This window comes from Coloeus monedula (assembly GCF_965178545.1).
Source record: "Coloeus monedula genome assembly, chromosome: 17".
NCBI classification, from domain to species: domain Eukaryota; kingdom Metazoa; phylum Chordata; class Aves; order Passeriformes; family Corvidae; genus Coloeus; species Coloeus monedula.
Genome location: NC_138797.1, coordinates 13,490,234 through 13,509,192, shown reverse-complemented (window position 1 = coordinate 13,509,192; position 18,959 = coordinate 13,490,234). Strand labels below are relative to the sequence as shown.

The following is an 18,959-nucleotide window of genomic DNA, read 5'->3' as shown; positions in this document are numbered from 1 at the left end:
GAGAAACGCGTGTACGCAGGACTCTTTTATGAAGCCTTTAAGAACTGTCTGTCACTGATAATGGTTAATTGGTACTAATTAGTACAGTCTGATCAGAAGGAGTCCTACTGGCCTATAAAAGTGGCCTTTAACCCGAGAGCAAGGGAGGCTGTTGCTGCCAGACATGCCACGCTGGGGCCACGGACACACCGCCCTCTCCTCACACTGCTCCTGCCTCTCCAGCAAGAGAGCAGGCTGGGAGGCTCAAGGGAATGTATCAGCACATCACTGCTCTCAAATAAAGCTTTAAAAAGTTACTTCCCATGTACCTGGGAGGACAGAGATAAGCAACTTTTTCATCCCAGGAAAAGATTTAGGATCAGAGAGTTGCTGTAAATTACTGCAGCAGCTAAATAATGAGGGGTCGCAGGCTGGGCTCACCGATGTGAAGGTCAGGCTGATTTAGATGCTTCACATGCAGCTGTTCAAAAGTGGCCCTGCAAACACGAGGTGTCACCTGAATGCACATGGGCAGCCAAGAGCCTCCAGGCCCATGTGCACCACCATCACCACCCCGCTGGAATGGGCACCGACACCGAGCGTGACAGGAAAGGAAAGAAAGGAATTCTGCCGAGCCAAACACCGACGTGTGGCAACAAGCTTGGACCTCCTCCTCTTGCTCAGCCAGCTCACTGCACAGAGCCTGGAAAGGGGTGGGAGGCTGGAAAGGAGTAAAAGGCCAAAAGAAGACTGGAGGCCAAAAAGGGTGGGAGTCCCAAAAGTAAAATGTAGAGTCTGAGAAAAAGTGGATTCCAAAACGGCTTGGGAGACCCAGAAGGGTGGGAGTCCAAAGGAAATTTAAGGGTTGAGAAGAAGAGACCCTATGTATGCAGCTGGCTGGATCAGGATCAGCTTTTCTCTGGCTAAATTTCCAAAAGGGTAGAAAGCAATGTCTCTCCCCTCCCTGCTCCACAGCCCGGGCGATGCAGCGTGACACCCTGTGCACATGTGAGCACATTGTCCCCATCATGTCTCATCCAAGATGTTTGACTATGGTCTGGGATATGTGGGAGAAGCCAGCCTGAACCCTCTGAAGTCAGGCAAGATTTTGGGACGTTTCTTCTCCCCTCCCTCTTAGCACGCCTGTCTCTCCCATCCTCACATCTGCCCTTTAGGTTCAGCCATGCATTTGCCAACTTTTTAAATGCAAATGGGCATTGGCACATAAAGTCGGTGCTTTAAACCTGACCAGAGCCACCCTCAGCTCTCCTCCCTCCCTCCTTATATGCATAAACTTTTTTTATGCAATCAGCAGCAGGGAAGAGATCCAGGGAGCGGCTGAGCCGTGCCCGGAGCCCTTCTGCAGCCGCAGTGCTGCCAGACAGCTCCATGGGAAGGGTGGCTCAGGCTCCTCTGCCTACCAGCAGCAGCATGGAACCAGTAATTACCCTGGCTGGACCAACACCTGCTCGTGGTTTTGCCTTACACTGTTTGTGCAACCCAACAGGCTGCCAACAAAGCAGGGATGTACTTCGCCTAAACAGGTGAAAACATGAAACAGGGAACGGAGCTGCCGTGTTGGTCCCACAACGCCTCTGAGCAACACATGCTGGAAAATCACTGCTGCTTCAGCCTGCAAGGCTGCAAAGCAGAGACAAGCATGGCATGCACCGAAAAGGCAAGTCTTTGCTGGGAAAGGAGGGAAAAGGCTGCCTGTCTGCAGAGCCCAGCTCCTGGATCCAGCCCCGCTCTGGTGCAGGGCACATGGATGTTCTTTGCTGGGCTGCAACACCAGCACCAAAAAAAGCCTGGCTTGATGGGAGAGTCCCTCTAAACAAAGCATCCCACGCAGGACAGCAGGGAGGACGTGACAGCCCTCACCCACCCAGGGCTGCCTGCAGGGCAGAGCTGCTCCCAAAAATGCCCTGTGCCAGTTTAGAGCAGAAGTGCCCATTCCCATGCCAGGGATCCAACCCCCACACTCACGGAGCTGGAGTGACATGGGAAGGGCAGCGTGAAGATTGTGAGTGACCAAGGACAAAGACCCCAAAGGAGCACCTGGGCCAGCCTCAGTCTCTGTTGCCTTTCTGCAGGGCAGGAAAGGCAGGATCAGCTCCAAGCCCACCAGGTCACACCCAAGATATGCTCTCCCTCTGCAGGCAGATGGGATTTGTTGTAGATGATTTGTCCTGGAATAAAAACACCAGCCCCACCTCTTGCAGCATATTTACTGAAGCCACTAAACATTAAACAGAGGCAAAAAGTGTATCCCAGCAACATCTGGAATTTATCCCTTCTTCCTTCTGCAAAAAAAAAAAAAATCACACTCTATTCTTTTAGAGAAAGAAAAGTGATTATATAGAATTATAATGTTGGAAGAAGATAGAGAAGAGCAGAGATTTTCTTTGAAACGCTGTTCAGACAACTAAAAAGGGATAGTTTCAAAGAAGCAGCAAATACTATCTCAGCTTTTTCCACCCTGTCTCACACTGCCAGGCCTTCCTGCCATGCCTTGGCTAAGAGACTCCAAGGAAAGCAACAGATTTTTTTCATCCTTGAAGGACCTTTAGTAGGCTAGAAAGGAAACCATCTCTCAGGCCTAACTGGTTGAAGATAGACCAAATAAAAAAATTATTCCTTCAATTCCTGCCAACAGGATTCGAAGGCACCTTGATTTCTATTACGAAAACCTGCTTTGGGATGAGCTTTCCAAAAGAGGATGTGTCAGTCTTTACCCAGGAGAGACAATACTCTGTCTCTCCAGAGAGGAACGGAAAGGCTTTAAATATTAAAACAGGAAAAACCATCGGGATTAATATGAGGATGCAAGGTCAAAATGTGATATCCTCCACTTCCTCGGGCTCCTGATCCCAGAACGGCTGGACAACGACCCCACAGCATCACCTGTGCCCGGATGCAGCTGGGGAAGCCTGGGTTCAGAGGGAAACCCTTCCCAGCCTTCCCGAGGAGGGAGTGAAGCAGTCACTCTCACGCCAAGCCCACAGAAGTGCCTCCAGCTACTAAATTACCCAACGACTTAAACGAACTGCATTGATCTGGCTGCAAAACAAAGCTGCAGCTCTTGGCACGTGCCCAGTTAGGAGGGTACAGCTGCATTTTTCACCTGCAAGCAGTTACAACCACGGTCAGAGATGCCCCTTCCCCTGACACGGGGCGGCTGAGGGGAGAGACCGAAGGGCAAACACCGGTGAGAGCGAATCACTGCTCCAGACACCTCTCAGACACAGCAGAGCCTCAGCAAATGGCAGGTATGGCCAGTTTTGCAATCGAGGGCAAGGCTGTTCCTAGAACACGTCCCATTACTTGGGCTCCTCAACCTCCATCTCCTCGGCTGCACGTGGACTGGACACAGGATTTCGCCAGGACATTAAACTCAGAAGCTGTAAAATCACTGTGCAAAAACCCAATTATACCTATTTTCGTAACAGCCAATTTAAGCTTGTATTTAGGTCCCCTCACATACCCCTACGTTACATAAAGCATTTCTTCCACTTGAAATGTTGCTTTCTAAAGGCCATTTTGCTTAATTTAATGGATGCTTTATGTGGTCTGCAAATCTCTAGAAACGCAACCAAGGAAGACACATGGCTGCAAGATACGGCGTGATCCCTTCCGAGCACACAGCAAGAACAGGAGAGGATGAAAGGCATCTCCAAACCCATGAACCTGCTGTGACTGGAGTGCACTTGTGCTCTGAAGAGCAGCAAAACCCCACGGTCAAGTCAAAAGAGGAATTCCTGAACATCTGCACACACTGTTAACCCACTCCAGACCAGCCAGCATTCCGCAGGCTGCACAGCAGGAGGGATCCTTCCCTCATTCCACAACCACCAGCTGAACTGAGCCCACTCAGGCATGCTTCCCTCAGATTTTAAAGAGCTGCTTTCTGCACTTCAAGTAAATAAATGCAGTCATCTCTTTTTCCTTCTCTTTAAAAAAGCTGCACTAATAAAAAGCTCATAGCGAAATCTATTAAATTGAGTCTGTCCATTATGTTTATTGTTCCTTACAATTCAGGCCTGGATGGCAACTCAGTGGAGGTTGAGAAGTGTATTTCTCAAGAAAACCCATGAGAACGATGAGGATTAAAAGCTATCAGCAGGAGAGAATGTGTTTGTAACTCTGCAGTTTGTTCTGCACCTCGCACAGGACCCCCATTACAGACCTCTGCCCCCTCTCCTGGTTTTTGAGCCCATCTCTGGCACATCAGCTGACAGGACAGCCAGCACCTGCATTCCCAGAAAAAGCTGAGGAAGGTGCAGTGTCTATATACTGCTATGACTAAGTCACACTAGAGAAACATAAACCCTGATTGCATTACACACCAGTGATCAGTATCATTAAGTGTTACACACCTTGTGTGTGTCTGAGCAGTTGGAGAGGGAAATGCTGAATTTGAAAACACATCTTCCTGTTGAAGGAAAGTCCCATTACAGTAATGTAAGTGTAACAACAAAAATTACATTCCTGCTTATTACATGGGAAATAATTGCAATTTAAGATAATTTTCCCTGAATTGTGTGAAGCAAGTGCCCATCAATCATGTTGTTTCTTCAGTGTCCTAAAGAGAGCACCTAGCAGGACAAGGTACTTTCAGAGCTCAGTGCTTAACAGCCTAATCTGTGTATGCTGTTCTGAGGTATTGAAGCCAAGAGACCACGCTTGGTAAGTGGAATAACGGTGGAAATAATGAAAACAACACAGAAAGAGCAAGACTTGCTCCTCCAGGAAAGCAGCTGAGACATCTGTCCTCAGTGAAGCCAAGCCCTGGCAGCCAAGCCAGCGCAGGGGACACCGACAACCACTGACTCTCATTGCACAAATACCTGTGAAGAGCACAAGGAAACCCAGCCTGGTTTCAGGCTTGGAACAGGCACCAAGGACAAGCCCAACCCTGGGTCATTCCAGCTGCTGAGCTGTGGGTTTCACCCTGTGAAGGGCTCCAAGAGTCAGCCCCATGTACCCTCAGCACCGTGGGAAACAGCACAGGAGGGTGTGGGAGGCGCGGGGCTCCGCTCTGCTTTGGGGGGATCTTTTGTTTTCATAAGAAATAACGACATTAATCATAACATTAAACAGAAACCACTAAGGGGGAGAATTTCCAAGCTTGCTCAGCAGAGCCCAGCCCGCAGGGGAGCTGCCAGCCAGCAGCCAAAGCCGGCAAATTCCCTGGGACTCTTCCTCGGCAGCCAAAGCCACGGAGGGAAGAGGCGACGAGGAGATTCAGGACTGTTGTAGGACTCAGGCTTGGAAATGTGAGTCTGAACGCTCAGCGGTTAGATGTCTCTTGGGAACTCATCCAAATGGCACTGCTTCTCTCCCACTTGCCCTGCAGGTAAATCTCGCATGTGGCTTACACAATCTGTTGACTTAAGTAAAGCAAGGGCAGGAGAAGAAAGCTGCTCAGACATCAGGAGAGACTCATCAGTCCTTTGGGCAAAAGTCTGGGTCAATTCCCTGTCCGCAGAGAACTCAGGGTGTCAGCCAGGCCTCGTCTCCCTCCATGGGAGCACGTGCAGCGAGGGTGCAGCCGAACACAGTGCTCAAAACATCAGTGGAAGGACAACAACGATGTGTTGCCAAATTCTTACATATTTTTGGCCAGTGCTGATGCTTAAATTCAGTTTACAGAAACTGGAGTCCGTGAGCTCTGTGTTCTACTCAAGTCCTCTGAAGTCAAACTGAGCAGTGACTGTACAAGGTCTCCCAGGGCTCGGGGAGACGAGGCCATGGCCACTTCCAAACCTCATCATGAGTAACACTCATCCATCCTGCAGACATGGGAGGTTTCTAACCCACTGTGAGACCACTCCATGCTCTGCAAGGCCAAGATCTTGTTGGACACACATATCTCAGGTGCAAAAGCAGCTGCAGTGTGCAAGGCTGACAAGTAGGCAGGCTCTGGCAGTCAGGGGTCCAGAGGGAGCCCACCAGAGACCCTCAACCATAGGCCTCTGGAGCGCTTCTTGCCCTGCTGTTTCCTACTGCTGGTCTCAAACTCTCTCCTCCTCACAACCAACTCCAGCCCTGGGCCCGGCTCCTCCACTCCTGAGCAGGGCAGGAGCAAATGGCTTCCCCCAAAGCAAAAGCCAAAACCTGAACGGAGCAATTGTGACACAGCTGCAGCCAGGGCTGTTTTGTTACCAGAGTTACAAAGGGAAAATTAGTTCTCACAATTACTGAAAAGGGACGGGAGCAGAGAAATGCCACCTTGTAAAATGCTGGTCATCTGCCCTCAAGATTTTAAACCGCTGAAGATGCATTTGGATGGAAAACTGACCACCTGACCACCACTGTGAGATGTCACACAGCCGTTCTGCCTGGTGTGCCAATGACAAATCCTACCCTCATCATCAACACAAGCGAAGTGTAAGGCCAAATTCTGTGTGTAAAGCTTACAGCAACAGCAGAGATGGACTTTGCCACTACAGATATCCCCAGTGCAAGTTCCTGATCCCTGTCTGAATCTCAAGGAAGGCAGAAGAGCTGTGAGGATGGCGAGCTCCTCAGGAAGCAGGCTAGACACTCAATCCATCTCTCGTATCAGACCTGCGTTAACATTTAAACAGGACCTGCTGTTGTGATCTTTAGCAAGGAGCAGATGTGGTTTTGAGTAATGGTGAGCGTTACTTAACCGGTTATAGTCACTAATGTAATTGACACCTATTCCATCATCCTTAATACACCCACTTCTTTCTCCGATACCATAAATAGATTAGAAAAGTTTCTGCAGATGGCCATGACCCCATTTGTTTGTGCACTTAGCCATGTATGAATCACTCTTGGCTTGTAGCAGCACTCTGGAATTACTGAAAGATAACTAGTCGGCACAGACACCAATAAATGAATCATGCTTTCCACAAGACCAAACCTTTGGGCTTTTACAGACTCCAATTACAAAGTAAGAAGAAAAGAACAAAGAAATTACTCAGTCTATTTGCACAAAGTCATGCAGAGTTGATTCACAGTTTTACAGAATTATTACTGACAATCATTTGTAGGAGGTTAGAGTAACAAACCAGCTACTTTACATATTGGACAGAATGAAGAGATGGAAAAAAATCCCCAAGCCATGTCTTGCACATATTCTTTGAAAAGTAGCCTTGATTTTTGTGCCAGTGACTTTTTTCATCCTTGGTACGCTCCAGGCCTGGGGGTTAATCAGTTTTCATTCGCCAAGGCTAAATTTTGCTTTGCTGGGTTGTTTGGGCCAAGTTTGCAAATGTGGGAAATCCTGTTGCACCTGCTCAAGAGCACGAACCATCACAGGCACAATCCCTCAGCTCAGCAGGCATCAGCAGGGTCTTGTGAATGGTTCAGAGAACTGCCATGTGCAAAAGCACTTGCCTTTCTAACTGCACATTTTTGAATGCATACTGCAAGTGAAAAACTACCCAGTTTGAGGCATTTTATTAAAGAGATGTGTGAGACTGAATACACCAAGCACAAATGTGTGAACCACTTGAAAGCACCGTGGACATCCACCAACACTGACAACTTGTGAGGCAAGTTTCCAAAGATGTGCAAGGTGTCTTTACGTAACACCACAGTCTGGGACACGCTAACACACACCACACACAGCAAAAAACACACCCTCTTCTAAATGGAGCATTAACCTAGTCCTGTGTCAGTGAGAAATGGGAAGTCTGACTACCTGGAGAAAAAGGGGACACTGATGGATGACAACCTTAGCACTGTTACCTCGCTGTATGCAGTGAAAAAGTGGCATTTAGTTGAAAAAAATCTAAAAGTGAAGGTGGACTTGATGCCAACCTGAGCCTGAACACAGACAGTGCCCTGGCTGTACCATCTCCGAGTGGGATGGATGACTGACATGTCTCAGGGCCACATGCTCCAAATCAACACCTTCTACCAGAGAGATCCAAAAACAGGGATAACGCCCCACTGAGCACAGTCACTGACAATTTGGGAGGGATGCAAGTTAAATGTACCCACAGCACTATTTATCTAAAGCCTACCAGTACCCTTTGCATGTACTGAAGACCCAACTTCCTGGGCGAATTTACCTTGCAAATGAAATGTGTGCCCTGTTTTACACACCTGCTGCACAAGCAGAGAGCTGCCAGCCTGGTACAGCTCAGAGCCACAGCTCAGCAGAGGCCAAAACCAGCACCAGAAGAGCTGCCACACAGCTCCAAACTGATCTGGGAAAACCTGCTTATTGGTTCTCGTGCTTGAGGCTGCTGATTTCCAATGAGAGGTATAAACCCCTCCACCGTTTGGATTCAAGATGCTATGCAAAATTTCAATTAAAACCTTAATAAACATTCCCAATTCTTACCCCTCTCCATACCATACAAATTAATGCAACAAGCGCTCTTGTATAAGAACACGCAGGCAACAACAACCTTCTCCATCCAACACTAGTTAGATATACCTGAGAAGGTGCTGGAGATAGAAAGAAAGGAGAAAGGTTCCCAGTAGGGTTGTCTTTAGAAAACTTGAGTCACTAGAGCCAAGGTTTCAGGTGCAATGCAAAACTAAAAGGATGCATGTGCTAAACAGTAGCGTGTCCTTCAGAAGGAAAAAAGAAAGCTAAATCAGGAACCTGCAGTATTAGGTGGATGCTTGGATAAACACTGTTCAACACACCACAGCAGAAATGCTAATGCAAGTTTAGTTTTCACACCGGAGAGATTTCAAAAGATTTGCAAAGCTTTGATAATATTTAACATCTTTACTAATTTCCTTTTTGGTGCAATCATAAATTTACCATGGTAGCCAAAAGATCTGGGATGAACTACAAGTTCTAGCTGGCTCCAAAGCCAACAAGAATAATGTGTGCTGTTACTATTTTCTCTCAAAACATACCTCTGCAAAACTGACTCAAAATGAGAAAAGAAATTGTGAAACTGTCATTACAAAGAAGCATTTAAAATGCAGATCAAAGTACTGCCTTAGAAGCTGTATTCCTTGCCAAATCATCAAAGCTCCCTTTACTCTCAATAGCTCCCCAAATCCTCTGATTTGAGTGATAAATTCTTACAGCTGAAATTTATCTGCTTTAAAAACACCAAAAAAACAATCAAAAAAGCCCAAACCCCAAAACTCCTTTCTCTGGTTACCAACTACTTCATTAACCAGTTCATTTGGAGCCACTTTCCTGCATTACTAAATTCAGTTTCACCGATGTGTTTATGGCTGTGTGCACACACAGGGAGAACCCTGAGACCTCCTCAAGTATTAAAACTTGTCAGCTCTTGGTGGTGTGTGTGTGCAGGGTCTCTCCAGCTCTCAGTACTGAGTGTCCAGGTTCCAGGTGCTGGCACTCAGGGACCTGGAACCTGAGCTCCCATGCTCAGCGCCGGGATCATCCTTGCCCCACTCCACTACACCCCACATTCACCCATCACTCCTGGAGGAGCTCCCAGACTACTACTGCATTCCCTGCAGCAAGGAAGCAGCAACACAACAGCCACTGATCAGTTCTGAAAGATGGAGATGAGACCCTGCTGCCACAGAATTCCTCCCTGATCCTCCCTGTGCCAGACTCAGCCGTGACGTTCGCAGATGGAGCAGGTCTGTGATGCGTTTCTTCACCTGGGACCTGCCTGAGTGACCTACCTTCTGCCAAAATAGTTATAAAATAATCACCCAGCAATTCAGCCACACAGACAGGAAGAACACTGCATAAAAACATCCTCATCGACATCAATGATTCCTGTGCTTTATGGGCGTCTGGGAGCGCGCTCATGGCGTGAACCAAGTTTCCACTTAATTGCAGCGAAGTGGCTCTTGTACCTCTCCTCATGAGCTCTCCAGCCAGGCTTCATCACTTTGATGAAACCCGCCAGAAGCAGATGCACAGTGTATCAGAGAACGGGAGGGATCTGATAAGACAAACCACACACCAGTACGGGATCTCCCTCCAGGAAGCAAACTGGTTGGCAGTTTTCACATGAGACACCACTGCAAATAAATGACCTTTTTTTTCACTAATTAGGCTTAGCAAATTCTGATGGCTGCTGCTACCTGAATGAAACAACACAGACAGACATGACTGTAGAATGAGTTACTCAGGAAAGGAGCTGGGTTGTAATTACCCTCTATTAGTGACACCACGTAGTTTGGTACTTCCCTTGGAAAGGTCTCCTCATGTCTCTCCACTTATAATTTAAGTTTACAAATTCATTCTAAAACTGGATTTATCAAACCACCAACTTCAGCCTGGGAAATTGAAAATTATTAGTATATTTGGTGAGCAACAGCAAATAAAAGTAAGAGCACATGTTTGTAGGTGCTCTTCTCTCCATTCGCAAAGGAAGCAGTGGTAGCAGCTAATGCAATATCCCAAAAATTTAGAGGTGATCCCGGACCCCACCTTGGCAATTCCTGGCTTTAAGGAAAAGAATATGGTTGCTGTTCCTCACACACCCTTCAGTGTTGGTCCTCTCACAACCAGGATCTGAAAACACACTACTAAACAAATGAAGGCAAACATTCAGGGCGTGGGGGATGCCTCCATGGCAGAAGGTAACAGGACTTACTACAGCAAACACTCTCCTCTGAAAACACCCTGACAATGACTGAAAACGAAGAATGAACCATGTCTTGCCTCCACTCTGCATTATAAATGATCACCTCTGATTATACAGGATCACCTCTGGTGCCATGTGCCAGTCCCGCTGTGCAGCACGGCACAATCCAGGTGTTCACCCACAGGAAAAAAACAAAGTTTGACTATTTTCCCTGCATTTCCTTCTCTGTGTCTTTTCATTCTCCCATTCAACATCCATTACAAAACACGAAGATTAAAACCACTACCTGAGGGCACAAAATAAACTGTAATTTTAATAAAGACCCCTGTGCTGTCCAGGCTGAGGGAATCAGGCCTTTTTCTTGGGTATGAGACACAGGACCTGTGGGGCTGGGACTGCAGAGTGTCCGGGTCTCCTGGGATGGCCAAGGGCACACACAGACACCTCTTGGGCCACCACAAGCAAAAGCCACCCGTGCTCTGCTCCTCCAGGATCATACCTTGGGATGCTGATCTCAGCAAAAAGCAGAGCTTGTCACAGACACACAGCCAGAGGCAGACACAGGGAACTTCCCGGTTTGGCTGAGGTCAAACCGAGATGCCACAAACTGAACATCCTCTGTGCAAGTACTTTCGGGCTTGCTGAAACACTGGGAGCAGCTCTGGCTTTCCTCCACGAGGAAAACTTTGGGGGGGAATAAAGAAGCACATGGTTCTTACCCACTCTGCCCTGGAATAGGCCGTAACTGTCGATGACAGAGTGTCAGAAAAGCAGTGTGAAAGTGGAAAGGAGACGTGATCCCTGGTTGAGCCATATGCACTTGGTTTGTTATTAAACCAAAGAATGTGAAAACCTAGAAGTCTTGGCTTGGACAGGAACCCACTCCCACGGTTCGCTCAGCCCAGCCAGACACGGCGCTGCAGTTGGGACTCGACTCCTGGGAGATGCCGACGCCTCCCAAAAATCCCAAACGCCTCAGATAATGTTCCTGCACGACCAAAGTGTCTGCATGAGCGAAGCCTCTGCCGAGAGCCACCCAGCCGGGAGAGAGCTGCCCTCACACCTCCCACAGGGATGCCCAGGTGCCCGCGGGATCCCCGCCTTGGCACCCGCACCCTCCAGGAGCCGTGCCCGCGGGATGGCCGGAGTGGGCAGGTGCCGGTGCCCGCTGGGGAGGCAGGCTCCTCGCGCCAAATAATTAGTTATTTACAGCCTCTTCCGCCACACCGGTCACCCCTGACCTCCTTCACCCAGCCGAGGCGATTAGAGCCCACTGCCGCAGACGTCTGGCTGCTTAGCACCGCCCGGCATATTGGCACTCCAGCCCGGCGGCGGGCGAGACTCGCACCCCCGCCCCCAAAAAGCCCTTTTATAATCCTAATCTGGGAGCGCCACACACAGAAACCAGCTGCTTCCTCCACCGCAGCGCCGCAGCCACCATACGGAATAAAGCCTGCGAGGAAAAGGGTTTTGGGCATCGGTTGGACAGTTAACCTATTTAGATGGTTATAAATCAGAGGAGTTTGCATGTTCCTCCACGTGCCGCTCTCCTGAATCGTTCCTGCCTGGTAACTGAAAATTGTGGCTGAAAAATTAAGGAGCATCTGGTGGTAGCTGCTCTGAGGTTCCCTCAAAGTCGTATCAGAAAGATACACAAAATCGAGCGACTGGAGGAGGAAAAATGCTGTAGAATGAATTTATCTCAGGGAGGCTCATCTCTGCCCTTTCCACTGGAGCCAGGTGGAGGAAGCGATCAGGTAACAACCCTGCAGTGCCACCAAAGCTCTCCTGTAGCACAGAGGTGAGCGAACGCTGCCCGCCATCAGCAGGAAATAAATAATAATACTAGTGATAAGAAACCTACACCAACATGAAATAAGGAAGGGCAGCAGTAAGGGAGCTCAGTCCAAGGCTCCAAGGCTCAGTCCAAGGAGCTAATGGGAACTCAGCACCCGAGTATCAGGACCTCAGAGCTGACAGAGGGCAGGGGACAAGTCAGGGAAGGACCACGGGAGCATCAGGCACGAGGCTCCCACAATACCTATCCAAATTCAGGCAAGGTTTCCCCCGGTGTAATTCAGTGTCCCCAGTCTCTCACACCCCCCATCCATAAGCAGCACCTGCCTCTTACCAAGCCTATCATATGCTGAAAAAAATGGGGGAAAAAATTATAAACTATGCTATTTCTAAAAAGTCAAGGAGTGAAATTAAAAGCCTGAGTTGTTCCAACAAAACCTCATGCCAAGAGTTAGACTGGAATAGAAGCTTTTTCTTCAAAAGACATTACACATTTTAATTCACAACTTTTATTATAACCATGAGCCTTGATCAGACACAAAGTAAAGTCTCTCATCCTTGGGATTCTGTGGGACACAGTTTATGTTCAGCAACTGGCTGACACAAAAAAGAACTGTATCTTCATTATTTATACACTGCTATTGGTATGCACATCTAGCCCGGCCTGTTAAAGTCAGGGAAGAATAATGGTCTATTCAGTACCGGTAGTGTTAATAAAATCAGGCAAATCCAGCTTAGTTTTGTCTGAACACGAATGAGATTAAATCAAGATTAAAAGTGCATTCAGTACAAAGCGTATGGTTTATGCTAAAATTCAGAATGAACACATTTTAGTACCTGGTATACAAATGTCTGCAGACCTTCTCAAGGACTCAAGACACCTGAATTAAACAACGATGAAACTCGAGAAGGAGAAGGCAGAGACACTGGACAAAAGCCATCCAAAATACCAAGGGACAGATGCTCTGCAGCCCCGCTGGAGGTAACGGGGTAGATCCTGTGCTAGCAGAAACAGGCACAGCTCAGCTGGCGCTCCCTGCACGCACCGAGCGCCAGCCTGCCCCGTCGCAGTGCCAGGAATATATGCAAAATCCGGACTCTTTCCCAAGTTTTCCTTTTGGGCCATTTTGCATTAGTCTGTGCAGGGTTTGGATTTCACGGCACTGAACAAGGTGCTAAGCAGGGTACAATCCTGACAACCCGCCCGGTCTGGGATGCCTTGAAAACCTTCCCTTTACAGAAAATACCATTTGCTCAAAACTGCCAAAGAGCCCAACTCATTCCTCTCCCCTCAGCAGTAATATTCCTTCTCTCTCACCTCCGTGCACTTCATTTCCAAGAGGGAAAGAGCACATAGAGAAGTGGTGGATATTTAGGTCAGGCACTGCCCTCACTGCTACTCTGCGAGGGTTGAAAAATATTAATGAAAAAACCCAAATCGCCCTTCGGAACAAAAAGCCCCGAGGGGCTGGAGACGGGGGGAACAGGTTCCCAAATACGAACCCTACTCGGGCGTCCGGACCGCGGTGTCCCCCCGGTACCGAGGCGAGGGTGATTGACACGGGGGTAGTGCAGACCCCCGGACAAAGAGCGGGGGCCCCCAGCATCACCCCCGCAGGAGGGGAAGGTGCGGGGCAGAGGCACCAGGGCATCGCGGGCAAGGGGCGAGACGCGGGTGGTGACGGAGCCGCGATGGGGAAGAGCGGCGATCTCAGCCCCGGTGCCGGCGGGGAGCGGCCGGGGGAGGCTGATCCCCGGGCAGCTCCGCCAGCCCGGCCCGCGCCGTGTCACACCCGCAGCGACATCCCAGCTGCAACAGATGAGAGACCGGGGCTCGCTCGGAGGGGGGAGGAAAACCACTCCTGGAAAGCGCATCGCAGCCAAGGGTCCCGGGCGCCGCCGGGAGCCCCCGCGGGAACTTCCCCGCCCGCGGCGGGGCCGCCGGGCACTCCCGCACCCCGGGCACCTCCCGCACCCTCCCCGGGAGCAGCAGGACGAGTACTTACTGATCTCCATGCTCTGGAACAAAGACCTTTTGCAGTTGCATGTGCAGGACACATTGGGCTGAATAGCTACGGCCGTGCTGTTCAGCCCCATGAAGTTATACATTTAAACACACACACAAAAAAAAAAAAAAAAGAAAAAAAAAAAAGAAAAAAAAAAAAAAAAAGGAAGGCGACGGCGACACAAAGAACTTCCCGGCCGCCGAGCGCTCCCCGGGCAGCACCACATAAAGCCGGGGCTCCTCCTCGGCGCGGGGGGGCGGAGGGAGGGAAATGCAGCTGCGACCAGAAATTGGAAATAAAAAACCCGGCGCGGCGCAGCGCCCCCGGCAGCGGCTCCGCTCGGCCCCGCGGCTGCTCCGCGCCCCTCCGGCCCGGGAAGCGGCAGCGCTGGGCCCGGCCGCGGCAGCCCCGCACTTTTGTGGGGCGCGGCGCGGTGGGAGCGCGGTGGGAGCGCGGCCCGCCCGCTCCCGCTCCGCTCCGCTCCCGCCCCCCGCGCTCATTCACGGCCACGGGGACGCGGCCGCGCCGCCGCCGCCGCGGGCGGGACCGTGACGTCAGCGCCAGACGGGGACTGCTCTTCCCTTCCCTTCCCTTCCCTTCCCTTCCCTTCCCTTCCCTTCCCTTCCCTTCCCTTCCCTTCCCTTCCCTTCCCTTCCCTTCCCTTCCCTTCCCTTCCCTTCCCTTCCCTTCCCTTCCCTTCCCTTCCCTTCCCTTCCCTTCCCTTCCCTTCCCTTCCCTTCCCTTCCCTTCCCCGCGCCGCCGCCGGGACCGGAGCTGGGGGAGCGCCCGTGCGGCCCCCCCGGGACGCGCCCAGGCGGGGCGGCGGCAGCTCCGGCGGACCCCCGGAACCACAGAGCGGGTCAGGCTGGAGGGAACCACCGTAGGTCAGCTGGTGATCCACCTCCCTGCTCAAGGAGGGTCATCCCAGAGCACAGGGCACAGGATTGTGTCCAGGCGGCTCTGGAATATCTCCAGTGAGGGAGACTCCACGCCCTCCCTAGGCAATCTGTTCTGTGCTCGTTCACCTGCACAGGAACAAAGTTCTTCTTCATGTTCTGGTGGAAATTCCTGGCCATCAGTTTTGTAGCCTCTTGTCCTATTGCTCAGCACCACCGAGCAGAGCCTGGTCCATCTTCTTGGCACCCTCCCTTTAGATACTTACAGACATTGATGAGGTCCCCTCTCAGTCATCCCTTCTGGAGGCTGAACGGGCCCAGCTCTCTCAGCTTTTCCTCATAAGAGATGCTCCAGTCATAGTCATGCACCCACCCACCCACCCACAGTGGATCTTTAAAGTACAACCTGCACTGAGCTCACCCAGGTGGGTCCAGTGGCACCCCCAGCTCCCAGCCTCCACCAGAACCTGGCAGAGATTTTGTAGATCAGCTCCAAAAGCACCTGGATTTGTGTATCCTGCTGGAAAACCACCCGAAAGTCAGGCTCACCCCGCAACACCCACCCAGCTGTGGGGACCCCCTTCAGCCCCGGCCCCACAGCACCGAGCCACAGGGCTTCAGCCTCACTTCACACAGCCAGTCCCCAGTGCAGCATTTCAGACAGAAAAATGGGAAAGATTGGAAAAGAAATGTGGGGGATAAACCTGTAAGGGCCAGTCTGGCCATGGCTGAGCTCAGTGAAAATTCTACCATTAGCTGCCATGGTAGTGCCAGTGATGTTGCTCAGAGCTCAGGAACTATTCCAGACACATTCCCACTTTTGTTTCAAACCACACACTGTAAAATGGAGTGACCCCATTCACTGCAAGACAGGTAAAAGTAAAAAACATCATCTCTTCCCCGAGGGCTCAGTGTGCCAAGCTTTAGTCAAGACAGATTTTTTTTTTTTTTCTGGGAAATAAACCTGTGAAAACAAAGGTTTATAATGAAAATGCTGAAACAAGCTTAACTACAGTGGTGCGAAGAGCTGCTATAATACTTGGTGAATTCTGTTACTGGGAGATAAAGGCAGCTTCAGTTATCTTCTAAGAAAGCACATTTTCCCATAACTGTTGATAGCTCTGATTTAGGATTTGGGAGTATCTGAGGAGTCCCCATCTGGGCCTGTGCACCCCAGAGATGCTGCTGGGAAGATGCATCGAGGTGGGCATGGGCGACCGACCTGCAGAAATCCTATTCCAACAAAGCTGAAGCAATCACAGGAGATGCATGGCTTCAAAATTTGGGTCAGAGACAGTGGCACTCACTGGTAAGGTTTAACCTTTATTTCCCTCCCCAAAAAAGGAATTTATTTCTACATGACTACTACAAACTAATGTTAAATACCCACCTGTACTTCTGCAGCCCCCATTCAGTCCACTGAAAATGCCTGGAGAGAAAGAACAAGGAATTGCCAGGTTGTTTAATCTTTTACTCTTTGTCACTCGACAGATGGTAACTCCCAGCAATTACTAATCCAAAGGAAACACGGAAGAGGGTCGTGTGGCTTAGATAGAAACAAGCTTTGAGAAGTTTGCGCTTCCCAGCACTGGGCAGACATGAATTATCCAACAAGTGCCATTCCCAAAGGCAGGAGGAGCTACTGGGGTGGCACCAGAGGTGGGGGTTGGTGTGGAGGGAGATTAGGGACAATTACCTGAAAAAAAAAATCTGTGCTAGAACTGGAGATAAAGCATTTCCAGTCCTATTTTATATTTTGTTCCCTGCCTCAGTTTCCTCATCAGTAACACAGGAGGGGTAATCCTGATTCCTTCAGGTTATTTCTGGGGGCTCAATTTATTTTGTGGCACTCAGATTTTTAGAAATGCCTTCTGAAAATGTGAAGAAACATTACCTCTGTTACAGGGGCATGGGCCTGGGGCAGGAGGGAGCCTACCAGACCCAGAAAGGCCATCAAGAAAGTTAAAGCCAGGCACACACACGGTCAAAACTCTGAAGACAAATTCCAGTTCAGATAGGCTTTATCAATCAATCCACTTTTATTATTATTTATCTGGAAATATATCTTTATATTATGTTTAAAACACTTGGCAGTTGAATATTAGCGATGCTTTTTCAAAGGACCTTGCTTGACTGGCCAGAAAAAGTGGCTGGAAGCTTATCTGAGCCTACCAGCTTGCAATTACCATCCTTTGCACTTAAAACACGTAGTACTGCCATAAATAAGTCAAGGTGAAGACTGCACGTGTCCCCGTGTCATGTGAGATCCCAGCTGGCAGCACCAGCCCTGCCACCACTGCCGAGCCCTCCGAGCTCCTCAGGTGCATGGATGTGGCCACAGTTCACGTTTGGTTCAGAATTCTTGGATTTTAAGACAGTTGGGACACCCTTAAACAGTCTCAGGAGAGTAAACGCAGCTCTAAGCAATGGATTATTCTTCTGAGGCAGGTCAGTTCCTTGAGTGGAGGGTCCTTCTCTGCAATCTCTGCTGCAACAAGCAAGGCTTTGCCTTTCAAAAGGCATCACTCCTGGGCACAGGGACTGGAGATGGGGTGGCCTGAGCAATGGCACAGTGCCTGCCCTCCCCCGCTGGAGCTGCCTCTCCCACAGCTCCAGTGCAGCCTGGGCACCGGGTTCTGGCCGTGCCGTTGCTCAGGGGGAGTTTTTACAAGTTCCCAACGCTTTGGTGGATAAAGGCTCCCATTTCAGGTGCAGGCTGCTGCAAGTTCACACATCTTCCTAACCTTCTTTAAAAATAAAGAAAAAAATAACTGTTTGCAAGTCGATGCTGGTTTAAAAATGCTCTGTTTACCACCATCCCCATTTCATCTGAACTACTCATGTGGCTTTAAGAATAATCAGCATTTTTCCACCATGATTTAAGAACAAATAATTAAAGTCATCCCAGATGGGCTTGTAAAAATTAAAAGTACATCAGCTAACTAAAATGCTTCACCCTGTTCTTTGTAATGACACCATCCAGCCTCCAGCCCAACGCATTTGTCAGAGCTTCTGTCCCAGCAGCGAGTGCTGCTCATCTGTGGGACACTTCCAGAACACACTGTTGTTGATTTTGGCTCCTGTATTCTGTCACTGATCAGCTTTTTTCCACTTCTTTTTATGTTTTCCCTGGAGACACCTCAGACGGCTCCAGGATGAGTCTGGAACTGCGAGATCTCCCTTTGCTTCCTGGGTTTGCCATAAAATTTCAGGGAGAGCCAAGGCTGCTCCCTGGGCCTCAGGCTCTGCAGCCAGGGAAAGGGACACACAGGAGTTCTGAGATCATCTGGGATCCTTGGACAAACCGAAGGACATGGGAACATCAGCCTGCTCTGGCTAGTCTGGGATTGTAACATAATTTTGCTCAGTGCCAGACCAGAAGTCAGGCATTTGCCTATGCAGTCACATTTAAATCTTTCCTTTTATTCCTCACTGCAACACTCCAGCATCACTTAGATCATTATAGTGCAGCACTAAGGATAAATTCATAACATGTAATGGAAAAGCAAGATCCATCTGAGAAATAAGTAACCTTAAGAGTCAAATCGTGTTCAGGACAACCTAAGGAAAACTAAACCAAAAAAACTGCAAAACTTCCCAAAGCTTTGTTAACCAAACAGTTGTCCATTAAAGAGTTCAAATATTTCACAGCATTAGTCTCTGGATTAATGTTAAATCGATACGCACTAACGCAATAGGGCAATAGTTACCATGGTGAATAATTCTATATTTATTTTCAAGCAAGCCTTATTTCTAACAAT

At 49.4% G+C, this 18,959-nt stretch overlaps 1 protein-coding gene across 2 annotated transcripts in view; it reads right to left on the bottom strand.

Moving 5' to 3' along the window:
• PMEPA1 (prostate transmembrane protein, androgen induced 1) overlaps positions 1-14,405 on the bottom strand; it is a gene marked incomplete at its 5' end in the record, with an annotated part of 39,164 nt that extends 24,759 nt beyond the window's left edge. For both annotated transcript variants that reach the window (XM_082292947.1, XM_082292948.1), the window contains one exon: positions 14,303-14,405. In XM_082292947.1, the coding sequence (XP_082149073.1) occupies positions 14,303-14,405 (103 nt within the window). The remainder of the gene's footprint in view (positions 1-14,302) is intronic.
• Positions 14,406-18,959: the final 4,554 nt, after the last annotated feature.